General features: G+C 43.3%; 1 protein-coding gene across 6 annotated transcripts in view; it reads right to left on the bottom strand.

Moving 5' to 3' along the window:
* ptprea (protein tyrosine phosphatase receptor type Ea) overlaps positions 1-15,505 on the bottom strand; it is a 221,154-nt gene that overhangs the window by 26,710 nt on the left and 178,939 nt on the right. For all 6 annotated transcript variants that reach the window (XM_078223445.1, XM_078223446.1, XM_078223447.1 and 3 more), the window contains 4 exons: positions 12,148-12,308; positions 1,743-1,878; positions 1,287-1,436; positions 227-320 (listed from right to left, as the gene is read on the bottom strand). In XM_078223445.1, the coding sequence (XP_078079571.1) occupies positions 227-320; positions 1,287-1,436; positions 1,743-1,878; positions 12,148-12,308 (541 nt within the window). The remainder of the gene's footprint in view (positions 1-226; positions 321-1,286; positions 1,437-1,742; positions 1,879-12,147; positions 12,309-15,505) is intronic.

Raw genomic sequence — 15,505 nt, 5'->3', positions numbered from 1 at the left:
ACACTTCTCCACTTTCCCTTTTGGGAAAGCATGTTGTTCTGTTCACTGCCTCCCTTTGACAGTGTGGTCACAATACGGAACTAACATGAGAAACTGAGGCTGGGAGCTTACAAGATGTCCCTAAGGTGACTTTTTCCTGCTGGATAATGGGAATTATTTCAAAATATGCCAAGGTGGAATAAATGAAGAAAGGCAGTTCATTAATTTTACATCTTAAAGCACTTACAGGGAATGATCTGAAGGACTCTGGCTTTTTTCATGTTTACTGGCTTATTTCCTGTTCGCATATTCTCCTTCCTTATTCGCACTGTAGTCAATTTCTACAGGAACAATATAGAATGGAAAAGATGAAGGCAAAACAACAGTCAAAAATTAGAAACTTTTAATAATATTATTAGCTTGGAAACTGAACTGTAATGAAGCAAAAATAAAGAACATTTAAAAGAGGGAAATGTTACTTTTTAGAAAATTAATGGGAACATTTTTTGTTGTTCTCTTTGGCAGGATTTTCCAGCCCTTCCTGCTGATGGGACCAGGACCTCCTGTGGTGGGGGTTCATTGGCAGCGGTGTGGGCAAGCCATACAAAATGCCACAAGCTTAGCGGGACTGGAAGATCCCACCAATGGCAAGCTGCTGGAAAGCAGACCGCATGGAGGCTGGAAAATCCTGACTGGAAGACATCAAAGCTTCTGAGGTGGTCAGGATGGGACCTTGAGCCATGCTTAGTGCAAGGCACCATTTTAATAAAGGAACCTAATGCCACTTGGATTTCCCACTCCCACTCGTTAATGAGGCTGCACGCCATTTTGGTGGACAGTCAAACAGGTTTTAGTGTCAAACTGCAAATCCTTCCAAACACAGCAATGGCTGGCTATAAGAGTGGGAGAGACTCCTGTTCAACCACACTTGATGTGGAGTGGCACCCCTTAAGCTACAAACCCCTGGCGACAGACTGGTGACCTGTTCCGGGAGTTATGAGCTGTGGAAATAGCTTTAGTCCATGACTAGGTGCGAGAAGAGAATTGGAATTGGAATAAAAACAGAGAGTGGAACGTCATTACTAGCTGCGAGGATTTAAAGCAGAATCATGAGAATCAAGTATCTATTCATTGGATTCAGTATTCTTCAGTTGACACTAAATAGTCTTAAAAATAACATTACACTGTAATAGAATACAGTGTTTTAATGATACAATTACTAGATATTACAATCCAAAGAATAATTTTTGCAGCTCCTGCAAAGTTAAATAGCTAGCCCTTCTCTGGTTATGAACTTACTGACTCACATTAAACTCTTCCTCTAAGCCTGTGATATCAAACTGTCCTGCTTTGCTGTGAAGCTTCTGTACATGCTTCTCCAAAGAGCTCACATCCAGCTCTGTGTCACCGTATAAGTAATGCTCAAGGAGAGCTTGATAAATGAAGGAGTACTGCATCTGCAAGGAACAGTGAAGGGAATGAAAACTGCGTTCACATAGAGATGTGTGGCATAGCTTTACAATGTCATAAATTATACAGATATCCATTAGAAGCAGAGGACAGTTCCCGAGACACCGACAGAGCTGTATTCAGGCATTAGCTATACGCACAGTAATGAAAATAAATTAAATAAACTGGGGCAAACAGCAGTCAGTCAGAGAGAAAATCCTTATAGGAGACAAAAATTAACGCTTTTTTCCCCCTCTTTTTGGGTGCCATCCCAACCTAACAGGAAAACATGATGGGAACAGGTTAATACTTACATCAGTTTGAACCAGCTGTGAACGCTGACTCCGAATTCTTGACACAAAACCAAAGACGTCCACTTTCCGCTCTGCATACATCATATCTATCATAGCATCGATAACTATGAATGTTCCGGTTCTACCTACACCAGCACTGTAATTTAAAAAGGAGAGTTACATTTCCAAATTTCATGCTGTAATTGGCCATGTAGCATTAGAAATAATAAAACCCATCTTCACTTGTTTCCGCCTCTCTTCAAATCCTTTGTGCTCTGTGTGCCATTCCATGGCCTTGGGTGGACTGATGGCATATCCCATGTTTTTGGCCTTTCTAGGTCATAGAAGGGGGAAAAGCTACAGTTCCTCACTTTTTCATGAAAAATCACCTCCTGCCCCCCCAAATTCAAATTTAAGTTTATTTACAAGTAGGCTTACATTAACACTTCAATGAAGTTGCTGTAAAAATCCCCTAGTTGCCACAGTCCAGCACCTGTTTGGGTACACTGAGGGAGAATTTAGCACGGCCAATGCAACTAACCAACATGTCTTTGGACTGTGCGAGGAAACCCACACAGACACGGGGGGAATGTGCAGACTCTGCACAGACAGTGACCCAAGCTGGGAATCAAACCTGGGTCCCTGGCTTTGTGAGACAGCAGTGCTAACCACTGTGCTGTCGCACCATTCAGATTCTCAAGGTGAAATTAGGGTGGAGTGTTCATTCAAGTCCCATTCCTAACCCACTCAGTGCACTGTCACACTCGCATGTCACCAAGTTACAAGTTTACATAATTTCCAACAATTGCCATTGCATTAGATTTAGAAAAGTGATTCTGCGTTCTCATTTTGGTCATGGTATTAAAAAAGCAGAATATTTTTTAAAAGGTGCAAAACCTGTAAGTGTTGATGTTCAAAGGGACTTGGGTGTGCTGGTACAAGGAATGCAGAAAGTTAGATGCAGCAAGAATCTGAAGTACCGAGAGCAGTTTTGGTCTCCACATTTAAGAAAGGATAAACTTGCATTAGAGGCAGTACAGTGAAGGTTCACTAAACTGGTCCCTGGGTGAAGGGGTTGCCCTATGACGAGAGGCTGAGTAAACTGGGCTTATGTTCTCTGGAGTTTAGAAGAATGGGAGGTGATCTCATTGAAACCTACAGAATTCTGAATGGGCTTGATAGGGTAGATGCTGAGAAGTGGCTTCCATTGGTCAGTGAATCTAAAACGTGGGGTCATAGTCTCAGGCTGAGGAGCCAATCATTTAGGACTGAGATGAGGAGAAATTTCTTCACTAAAGGGGCCGTGAATCTTTGGAATTCTCTACTCCAGAGGGATGTGGGTACTCCATCATTGAACACATTTAAAATCCAGGATAGACAGGTTTTTGGTCTCTTGGGATTTAAGGGATATGGGAAACGGGCGGGAAAATGGAGTTCAGAGAATCCCTACAGCGCAGAAGGAGGCCATGCCACCCATCGAGCCTGCACCGACAACAATCCCACCCAGGCCCTATCCCATTAACCCCACATATTTACCTTACTAATCCCCCCTGACACTACTCTGGATATCTTTGGACTGCGGGAGGAAACCCACGCAGACATGGGGAGAATGTGCAAACCCCACACAGACAGTGACCCCAGACGTGCTGGTTAGGTGCATTGGCCATGCTAAATTCTCCCTCAGTGTACCTGAACAGGTGCCGGAGTGTGGCGACTAGGGAATTTTCACAGTAACCTCATTACAGTGTTAATGTAAGCTTACTTGTGACACTAATAAACAAACTTAAACTTGAATCCGAGGGGAGGTGATTTTTTTTGTGGCAAAGTGAGGAACTGAACCCAGGTCCCTGGCACTGAGACAGTAGTGCTAACCACTGTGCAACCGTGCCACCCAACATCAACCATGATCGTATTAAATGGTGGATCTGGCTTGCTGGGCCTTGTGTCTACTCCTGCTCCTATTTTCTATGCACCATTAAAGTTTAAAAGCACATGTGGCCTCGAACATTCTCCTAAGAATTTCAGAAGTTTTCATTTACATTATTTCATCATAGTAACTCACTTCCTTTGTATAAAACTATAGGCAAAACCCATGCAGGGAACAATGATCTGGTATGTGCTGAGCAATTCTCCCAATGTCGAGAATAATAAATGGAGTTTTGAATAATAATTCCAAATTGAACAAGTGTGACACATCCCTTCTAATCTCGGGTGCCTGAATAACCAATTGTACCTTGCAGTCTGAGGTGGGGCAAGCACACTGCCCTTGCAGCACATAACAATTCATTCCAAATGTTATAGTATTGACTCATCAAGCCAGGTAGGGAACCTATCACTTCAGGAATTAATTTATTCATAACTTCAAATTACTTCCCCAGTTTGCAGATATGTTTATTGGCTGTCATGAATGGAACAGCTTGGCCAGCAGGCATTTGTTGGCAATCTTTTTTTTAAAAAACCTATTTATTTGCCATGTAAAGCAAGGAGGTGTAGGAAGTAATCAAAACCGCTGCCAGTTTTGCATGACAGGTTCGATATCTTTCCCTGCTGAGGTGAGTTGACTGATCGCAACAGCAGGAGGCGATCCTTATCCAGTCTTTGTGAAGAAGGGCTTGCTTTATAAATCCTGAGCAGTCTCCTCTGTACCCGGGCCAGCTCCACACTTTCCTTGGACACTATCCCAGTTCCCCTGGCTGAGTCTTAAAGAGCTTCTTGTGCTGGTTCAGGGGAGGGGATGAGACTGGGAGCGAGCGATGAATAACGATAAGTCCAGATTTGCCACGTCGAAAGTCAACGGGGGAGAAACCTAAATGTTGTGAACTGAAAATATTTGCTTGGAATGTGTGATTTGCAAGTATTTCACAGGCAAAGTATTTCAAATGTAAATACTATCCAAACCTCTTTCCATCCCTTGGTCACCTGGGGGCCCTGTGCCACGGAACGGCGTGTTTCATTTGTGAGCCCACAGCTCACAAACCTGACTCCCTGCTAAAACACTGTCGGGTTTGTATTCGAGGCAGCACCAGTGTCACTGCCTGTTTGCTTCTTTGCTAGATTCTAAAAGCAGGCATCTCTAGAAGGCTCCCCCTCTGCTACATACGTTTACACATTTAGACTAAATTTAACTTACTGACATTGTGATCAATTCAAAAAGAATTGTGTGGCTTGGTGATAAAATCTGTTTTTTGTGCTAGATCATGTACGTTATGGTACTCTACATCTCTCACGTTGTGAATTGTGTGCATGGGTAGGTGCTAACCATAGCATGAACAAAGAACCACATTTCAACCACCAAAGTAGCACATTCTACTTATAAGGATGTCCATTATCGACTTCAAATGGCACTTACGCTGCCGTACCTTCTGATTGTAAAATACATAGAACATAGAACATAGAACATTACAGCGCAGAACAGGCCCTTCGGCCCACGATGTTGCACCGACCAGTTAAAAAAAAAAACTGTGACCCTCCAACCTAAACCAATTTCTTTTCGTCCATGAACCTATCTACGGATCTCTTAAACGCCCCCAAACTAGGCGCATTTACAACTGATGCTGGCAGGGCATTCCAATCCCTCACCACCCTCTGGGTAAAGAACCTACCCCTGACATCGGTTCTATAACTACCCCCCCTCAATTTAAAGCCATGCCCCCTCGTGCTGGATTTCTCCATCAGAGGAAAAAGGCTATCACTATCCACCCTATCTAAACCTCTAATCATCTTATATGTTTCAATAAGATCCCCTCTTAGCCGCCGCCTTTCCAGCGAAAACAATCCCAAATCCCTCAGCCTCTCCTCATAGGATCTCCCCTCCATACCAGGCAACATCCTGGTAAACCTCCTCTGCACCCTCTCCAAAGCCTCCACATCCTTCCTGTAATGTGGGGACCAGAACTGCACACAGTACTCCAAGTGCGGCCGCACCAGAGTTGTGTACAGTTGCAACATAACGCTACGACTCCTAAATTCAATCCCCCTACCAATAAACGCCAAGACACCATATGCCTTCTTAACAACCTTATCTACTTGATTCCCAACTTTCAGGGATCTATGCACACATACACCTAGATCCCTCTGCTCCTCCACACTATTCAAAGTCCTCCCGTTAGCCCTATACTCAACACATCTGTTATTCCTACCAAAGTGAATTACCTCACACTTCTCCGCATTAAACTCCATCCGCCACCTCTCGGCCCAACTTTGCAACCTGTCTAAGTCTTCCTGCAAACTACGACACCCTTCCTCACTGTCTACCACACCACCGACTTTGGTGTCATCAGCAAATTTGCTAATCCACCCAACTATACCCTCATCCAGATCATTAATAAATATTACAAACAGCAGTGGCCCCAAAACAGATCCCCGAGGTACACCACTTGTAACCGCACTCCATGATGAATATTTACTATCAACCACCACCCTCTGTTTCCTATCCGCTAGCCAATTCCTGATCCAATTTCCTAGATCACCCCCAATCCCATACATCTGCATTTTCTGCAGAAGCCTACCATGGTGAACCTTATCAAACGCCTTACTAAAATCCATATATACCACGTCCACTGCCTTGCCCCCATCCACCTCCTTGGTCACTTTCTCAAAAAACTCAATAAGGTTAGTAAGGCACGACCTACCTGCCACAAAACCATGCTGACTATCACCTATCAATTCATTACTCTCCAAATAACTATAAATCCTATCCCTTATAATTTTTTCCAACATCTTGCCGACAACAGAAGTGAGACTCACCGGTCTATAATTCCCGGGGAAGTCTCTGTTCCCCTTCTTAAACAATGGGACAACATTCGCTAACCTCCAATCTTCTGGTACTATACCAGAGGCCAACGACGACCTGAAGATCAGAGCCAGAGGCTCTGCAATCACTTCTCTTGCCTCCCAGAGAATCCTTGGATAAATCCCATCCGGACCAGGGGATTTATCTATTTTCAGACCCTCCAGAATATCCTGCACATCCTCCTTATCAACTGTAATACTGTCTATTCTACTCCCCTGCAACCCAGTGTCCTCCTCAGCTATATTCATGTCCCCTTGCGTGAACACCGAAGAGAAATATTGGTTCAATGCTTCACCAATCTCCTCCGGTTCCACACATAACTTCCCTCTGCCATCTATAACTGGCCCTAAACTTGCCCTAACCAACCTTCTGTTCTTGACATACCTATAGAACGCCTTAGGATTCTCTTTAACCCTATCCGCCAAAGTCTTCTCATGTCCCCTTTTAGCCCTTCTAAGCTCGCTCTTCAACTCCCTCTTAGCCAATCTAAAGCTTTCTAGTGCACTACCCGAGTGCTCACGTCTCATCCGAACATAAGCCTCCTTTTTCTTTTTAACCAACAAAGAAACTTTTTTGGTGCACCACGGTTCCCTAGCCCTACCAATTCCTCCTTGCCTGACAGGGACATACCTATCACAGACTCGCAGTAGCTGCTCCTTGAAAAAACTCCACATGTCGGACGTTCCCAGTCCCTGTAAACTCCTAGTCCAACCTATGTTTCCTAATTCTCTCCTAATAGCCTCATAATTACCCTTCCCCCAGCTAAAACCACTGGCCCGAGGTTCATGCCTATCCCTTTCCATCACTAAGGTGAACGTAACCGAATTGTGGTCACTATCACCAAAATGCACACCAAATACAGACATTCTGACAATGGATCGGAGGAAGATTTTAATCGCATTTTTCACTTATCACTTCATCTAATGGTTTTAAATGAAATATCAATCATGTTTTCATTTATTTTAACATGTTGATCTTGGACCACATTTCAGACCAAATTATGGAGAGATACGTCCTGCCTGTTTATGTGCAGGATAATGTTACAGAAGCATCATAGGAGCAGGCCAGTGCCACATGGACTCTGCTCACTGCAAACATTCTGTGTCACGTATTTGTCTCTACCTTAGGCTACGCCATACACATTTTTGTTTTGCCCAGATGAGGCAGAATAGGGAATTCCAAAGACTTTTAGGCAGATACTAATTCCCAAAACAACCTCCACGTCTGATCAGACCAGAATTAGGAATGAATGGCATAACATCATTCAAAGGACCAGCGGTACCACCACAAGCAGGTAATTGTCTATTTTAATCACTCACTTATCATCCCTTATGATATTAATATTCTGATAAGGTTGAGGTCCAATCCGGTGGTGATTGTATTTGTTGGTTTTCTGAGGGTAGATTAAATGACTGATGGCTTAGCTGATATTTTCTTTAGATATTATATATATCTTGGAGACATTTCCTCAAACAAGCTTCTGAGGTTCCTACGGCACAGGTGGCCTGACCTTTCACTAAGGATTGTTATCTTGCAGGCTGGTAATAATGCAACGTACATACTACTTTGACAGTAGCTTTCTCAAGAAAAGATTTCAAGGGAAATACACAATTGCCTAGGTTCCCTGAGTACAACAGTATAAAGCACATCTCCACAGCGAAACCTATGTTCCACTTCTGAAGGACAAGCATGAGGCATAAAGAGATTAAGAAATTGTCTCCTGAAACAATTGGAAAGATTTTGGATTTGGATTAAAGCGAGAACAACCTTGTGTTATGCAAAGAGGAGAGAGCTGTCTACACAAGAGCTTGTAGCTGATGCGCTCTGCTTACAGATACCAGCAGTGAAACCAGTATTGATTTCTAAGAAAGAAACTTCATAATACATGAGCAGAATAGTTCACAGAATTAATATATAAGGTTGTGTAAAATAAAGTTCAAATCCCATGGTAGGATTAGCAGAAGCATCAAAACTTGACATATCCAAACTCCCCTTATGAAGGTATAGATAAAAAGATGTTTAGCAGTGGATTTCCTTCAAGGGGAATGTGCAGAGACTGATATAGCTATTTCATAAACTTTAAAGGAGATGCTGAAGGGAGTATTGAAATGAAATACATAAAATGATGGATGAGAGAAATTAGGCTCATTAGCGCCTGCTTTTTTTTGGGGTGTGCAAACATGAAAGACAACGCAAAATAAACACTCAATAACAAATTTATAATTGCAATTCCAAAGTTGACGAATTGCCCTTGTGCATTCCCTTAATGCGGCATGGTGGCACAATGGTTAGCACTGCTGCCTCACAGTGCCAGGGACCCAGGTTCGATTCCCAGCTTGGGTCACTGTCTGTGTGGAGTCTGCACGTCCTCCCCGTGTCTGCGTGGGTTTCCTCTGGGTGCTCTGGTTTCCTCCTGCAGTCTGAAAGACGTGCTGGTTAGGTGCATTGACCCAAACAGGTGTTGGAGTGTGGCGACTAGGGGATTTTCACAGTAACTTCATTGCAGTGTCAATGTAAGCCTACTTGTGACGCTAATGAATAAACTATATACTTTAATGCCTGCCTTCCAATGCACCTTTACCCGTCCTGGAATCTCTCAGGTTAAGTCACTTGAGATTTGTTCCAGTTTCTTAGGAAATCAATCTGAGCAAAATATGTCAATGTTACAAAGCAGTTAACACAACCAAAAGGCGCATTGTGATTTTTCTCTTCAACTGTGTCCCATTTTGGGAGCTAGGCATGCAAAATGGGTGGAGAAGTTAACCGGGAGTGGTTCAGTTGTGGTCCTGCTAGTTTGCTGCCCTTATGGGATTTTCTGCTCAAAATGACAGTGGTCATTGACTAATTCCACACAAATATCAGAGAGATATAAGTTACTGTGAAAATCCCCTAGTCGCCACACTCCAACACCTGTTTGGGTCAATGCACCTAACCAGCACGTCTTTCAGACTGCAGGAGGAAACCGGAACACCCAGAGGAAACCCACGCAGGATGAGGATGGGATAGCATTGGACTCTCCATCATTACCACCATATTAACGTTTGATGCAGGGAATACTCCCTTGTTACTGGCATCTGGATTTTGTCTTGGTAAGTGGGAGAGCATTTCAAATTGAACTCCATTACCGCCCTCAATCCCACCATCATCAGGATGTGGAATTAGTTATAGTCATTTAAATGTGTAGAATAAATGGCTGTTCTCTGAGCCTTGTTCTCTGCTCCAAACCTTTGAAATCCCCTCCATCCTCAGAACTGGGTTCTCTGGCGTAGACAAGGATTAAACCTGAAAGATTACTCAGATAGCCTGGGCTGGAGTGCTAGTGTGAACAACAGGCAATTCAGATGCAAAACAAACCTTGCTCAACAACACTACACTGGGGAATCACTAAAGCAAAAAGCCTGGCTTAGAAATCATACTTCTAAAGTGCAACAGAATGATGACATATTTCAAGTTTTTTTTCCTTGATTGTGGGATCTCTATAACTTCAGTGGTGCCCCACATCTCAAGCTTAGAACTGTCAACCAAGTGAATTCTTGTGGTGCAGTTAGTGTCCCGACCTCTGGGCCAGAATCTTTGGGTTCAAGTCCCACTTCAGGATTTAATAACAATGGGAAGTGGATTTATAATGTGGCCGAACAGGTTGATTATCAGCCTGTAAATCCTTCCAGTACGCCTGATGTCTGGCAGTCGAGCAGGAGAGTTTCCCCAAACATACTCCAGAAGGCAATGGCAAACCACTGCAGTACTTTGCCAAGCATTAGCATATACCAATACAATGGAAGTCCATGGTTGCCAATGCCCTCTTTGGACATGGTACTTTGGAGAGGTAGAGGACTAAGTAAATTACACAAAGTCTTTGAATTTTTCAGCTTTGGTCTCCATCTATAAGGAATGATATACTGGAAGTGATACAGTGAAGTTTCATGGAATTAGTCTCTGGGGAAGAAGCTATCCTATGATGGGCAGCTGAGCAAACTGGGTTCATATTCTCTGGAATTTGGAAGAACGAGAGGCACTCTCATTGAAACCTACAGAATTCTGAAAGGGCTCCATAGGGTAAACACAGAGTTTTTTTTTATTCATTTGTGACGGGAGTCACTGGCTGGCCAGCATTTATTGCCCATCCCTTGTTGCCCAAGAGCCTTTGAGAGTTTATCACATTGCCGTGGCTCTGGAGTCACATATAGGACATACCAGGTAAGGACGGCAAATTTCCCTCCCTAAAGGATATTATGAACCAGATGAGTTTTTCTGACAATCGACAATGGTTTCATGGTCATCAGTAGATTCTTAATTCCAGATATATTTTACTGAATTCAAATTCCACCATCTGCTGTGGTGGGATTCAAACCCGGGTTCCCAGAACATTAGCTGAGTTTCTGGATTAATAGTCCAATGATAATACCACATCGCCTCCGCCTGCTGTTCCTGCTGGTCAGGGTAACATGGGGCACAGTCTGAGGGTTGAGGTGGGCAAAATTACTTCAGTCGAGACATTGTGAATTTTTGGAATTCTCAACCCCAGAGGGTTATGGATGCTCCATCATTGAATACATTTAAGGTTGGGATGGACAGATTTTTAGTCTCTCATGGAATCAAGACATATGGGGAGTGAATGGGAAACTGGAGTTGAAGCCCAAGACCAACCATAATTTGATTGAAATGTGGAACAGGCTCAATGGGCCATATGGTCTACTCCTGCTCCTATTTCTTGTGTTCTTTCTTGAGGAACCTATTTAGCTGTCATTGCTAGTTCAGGGTTAGTCTACACTTCTTCACCGGGTAATCATACTCCATTTTCACTGCAGCTGTCAACTGTAACAATGTCATCATCAGCTGCGAAATAGAAAAAGGCACTGGTGGGCTATTAGTGACAGACAAACCACTGTCTTGTTCTGCTCGAATGCTGTGTGCTTGTTGTGGGATTGCAGCAGTTTATTGGGTTTGAAGATTCTTGGACAAGTTGCTTGGCTCTTGAGAATCAGAAACTTCTTGAATCATAGCATCAATGCAAAACAGACTGCATTTTGCAGTAATGTGCAGGGAGAGAGGGGGGGCGCGGGAGGGAGGGGGGGCGCGGGAGAGAGGAATAGTGAGAAAGAGAAAGAGTGAGAGAAAGAAGGTGAGGGGGCAAGAGTGAAGCATGGCATAGAACCAAAAGGAAAAAGTCACATGGAAGTGAGCAACATTGGTAGATTATTAACTCAATTTCATTTACCGCTTTACCATCTACGAGGTCCGCATAATTCAGATGGATAACTCACAGGCAGTCCACTTATGCTTTATGCACTAAGTATAGGATAAACATCAACTGATAAAATTTATTTTGCAACATCAACTCATGGGTTTCCAAAGAAAACTGGGCACAAGACAGTGTTCAGAACATTCAATCGGCATTTCACACTGAAACACGACATGTGTCCACCCAAGCAACATAGAATTCTGACCAATGTGTTCTTGATCAAGGCAATACAGAAGAGGCACAATGCTACTCCTATACAATAATTAAGTATCAATAGTTCTTTTCTTATAACATTTCTTCATAGCAATACAGAGCCTATTAAAATAGCTTGCGTTTATTAATGAAGTGTCACATAACACTGCAGAAGGATGTAAAATATATTCAGCAATTACCTGCAATGAACCACAATAGGTCCTGAATGGGAGGGATTCACCACTTTAACCTTCTTCAGAAATTTGAGCATGCCAATGGGTGCAAATGGCACCCCAAAATCAGGCCAGCTTGTGAAGTGAAGCTGTGTTACTAGCCTCGGAGATTTGTTGGCCACTCTTTGCTGTAACAAATGAACAATCATTACATGATTCTCACATATTGAGAAAGGCACAAGTACATTTAAATGTTTCCAGCAATTAACATATCCCTGTCATGGAAACAAAGGAAGAAGTCTCACAACACCAGGTTAAAGTCCAACAGGTTTATTTGGTAGCAAATACCATAAGCTTTCAGAGCGCTGCTCCTTCATCAGATGGAATGGAAATGTGCTCTCAAACAGTCAAATAGTGTGCTGTTTGAGAGCACATTTCCACTCCATCTGACGAAGGAGCAGCGCTCCGAAAGCTTATGGTATTTGCTACCAAATAAACCTGTTGGACTTTAACCTGGTGTTGTGAGACTTCTTACTGTGTTCACCCCAGTCCAATGCCGGCATCTCCACATCATGGAAACAAAGGGACAGCATACGCATTAAAGTATGACTTTGAGAGGGTGTTAAGCTGTAAATTCATTATGAAAAGTACGCTGAAAATGTCATTCTTTCAAAGGAAACCTCATAGGGCGAGATTTTCCCCGTGGTGAGCTTTTCAGAGGTGGAGACCAGTGGTGGAATCTTCCAGTCCTGCCGCTGTCAACAGGTTTTCCTGTAGTTCACACCTTCTGGGGAACCGACAGGAGGGATTCGCTTTCGGCAGGATTGAAAGATCCCGTCGGCAGGAATAGCCGGAAACTTTTAGCCATAGTTAATAAAATTGGGACAGGTTAACTGTGTGCACTAAATTAAATCTAATCCAGCAATGTGTCTCAACCTCCGATTCCTTCAGAAAAAAAGCACCATGCAAAAACGTGATTCAGAAAATTAATTTCCTTCAAAAATCTAATTAAAGTTAAAAGCCCGTTTTAAACATATTAGGGTTGACTGGCACTTATGATTTAATAAAGAGAATATGATGAAGTGAATACATGGCAGAATAGTTCAATCTCTGGTGTGTGTTGAGCTAGCTCAGCTTATTCAGGGAGGCAGTAGATATCAATAATTACTCTCAGAATCTCTGGACCAGAAAGGAAAAACAAAATCAGTCAGGTTTGTGGCTTCCAATCGTCTTTCAGGGTTTGACTGTCATGCCTTTCCACAGTTTGATGGCTTGCTGACGCTCAATGTTTAGTCTCATGTAGGAGGAATGGCAAGGCACAAAAGAAGATGATAAATAGAAGCAGAAATAGACATTTTATCCCCTGGAGCCTCCTTCGCTATTCAATACAATCATGGCTGATCCTCTGCCTCAATTCCACTTTCCTGCCCACTCTCCAAATCCCGTGATTCCCCGAGATCAACAATCTGTCCATCAGCCTTAAATATGATCAATGTTGGAACATCCAGAACTCTTCAGAGTAGACAATTTCAAACACTCACAACCTTTCGAGTGAACCCTTGTTATCTCAGTTCTCTGTGATCAGTCTCTTATCCCCAGAAGGTATTCTTGTATTCTAGATTCCCCAGTCAGGTGGAACAATGGTTAGATTATGGGTGGCACGGTGGCACAGTGGTTAGCACTGCTGCCTCACAACGGCAGGAACCCGGATTCGATTCCCTGCTTTCTTTTTCTGCCTGTGTGGAGTTTGCACGTTCTCCCCATGACTGTGTGTGTTTCCGCTGGGTGCTCCGGTTTCCTCCCACAGTCCAAAGATGTGCAGATTAGGTGGATTAGCCATGCTAAATTGCCCTTTAGTGTCAGGGGGACTAGCTGGGGTAAACGCATGGGGTTACGGCAATAGGGCCTGGGTGGGATTGTGGTTGGTGCAGACTTGATGGGCCGAATGGCCTCCTTCAACACTATCGGATTCTATGATTCTATGAACAACTCTCAATGTTTACCCTGTCAAGCCCCTTTAGAATCTTGTATGTATCAATGAGTTCACCTCTCATTCTTCTGAACCTCACAGAGGATGGGCCCAGTTTATTCAGCTTCTCATCAACAGACAACTCTCTCATTCCAGGAACCAATCTAGTGAAACCTCACTTTACTGCCTCCAATACAAGTTTACTTGTGAAAATCTAAACTACACACAGTACTCCAGGTGTGATTTCCACCGAGTAATTCCAACCTTTTTACATTAAACTTTAATATATTAATCCCCAATAAAGAATAACATGCCATTTTCCTTCCTAACTGCCGACTGTACTTACATGCTAACTTTGTATTCCTTGTATAAGTACACCCAAGTCTCACTCAATATCAACATTTAGCAGTTCCACGCCTTTTGAAACATTCTGCTTTTACAACCAAAGTGAATAACCTGACACTTCCCCGCATTATACTCCATCTGCAACCTTGTTGTCCATTCACTTAACCTGTCTATATCATTTTGCAGCCTCTTTGTGTCCTCCTCAGCTTTATATAAGAACATAAGAACATAAGAAATAGGAGCAGGAGTAGGCCATCTGGCCCTTCGAGCCTGCCCCGCCATTCAACAAGATCATGGCTGATCTGAAGCGAATCAGTTCCACTTACCCGCCTGCTCCCCATAACCCCTAATTCCCTTATCGATCAGAAAACTATCTACCCGTGATTTAAACATATTCAACGAGGAAGCCTCCACCACTTCAATGGGCAGAGAATTCCAGAGATTCACTACCCTCTGAGAGAAGAAGTTCCCCCTCAACTCTGTTCTGAACCGGCCCCCCCTTATTTTGAGGCTGTGCCCTCTAGTTCTGGTTTCCCTTCTAAGTGGAAAGAATCTCTCCACCTCTACCCTATCCAGCCCCTTCATTATCTTATATGTCTCTATAAGATCACCCCTCATCCTTCTAAACTCCAACGAGTACAGACCCAATCTGTTCAATCTCTCCTCATAAGCTACACCCCTCATCTCCGGTATCAACCTGGTGAACCTTCTCTGCACTCCCTCCAAGGTCAATATATCCTTTCGCAAATAAGGGGACCAAAACTGCACACAGTACTCCAGTTGCGGCCTCACCAGTGCCTTGTACAGTTGCAGCAAGACCTCCCTGCTTTTATATTCTATCCCCCTCGCGATAAAGGCCAACATTCCATTCGCCTTCTTGATCACCTGCTGCACCTGCAGACTGAGTTTTTGCGATTCGTGCACAAGGACCCCCAGGTCCCTCTGCACAGTCGCACGATGTAATTTTTCTCCATTTAAATAATATTCCAATTTACTATTATTTCTTCCAAAGTGGATAACCTCACATTTGCTAACATTATATTCCATCTGCCAGATCCTCGCCCACTCGCT

This window comes from Mustelus asterias, chromosome 11 (genome assembly GCF_964213995.1).
Source record: "Mustelus asterias chromosome 11, sMusAst1.hap1.1, whole genome shotgun sequence".
NCBI lineage: Eukaryota > Metazoa > Chordata > Chondrichthyes > Carcharhiniformes > Triakidae > Mustelus > Mustelus asterias.
The sequence above is the reverse complement of the archived record's forward strand: the minus strand, read 5'-3'. Positions and strand labels throughout refer to the sequence as shown.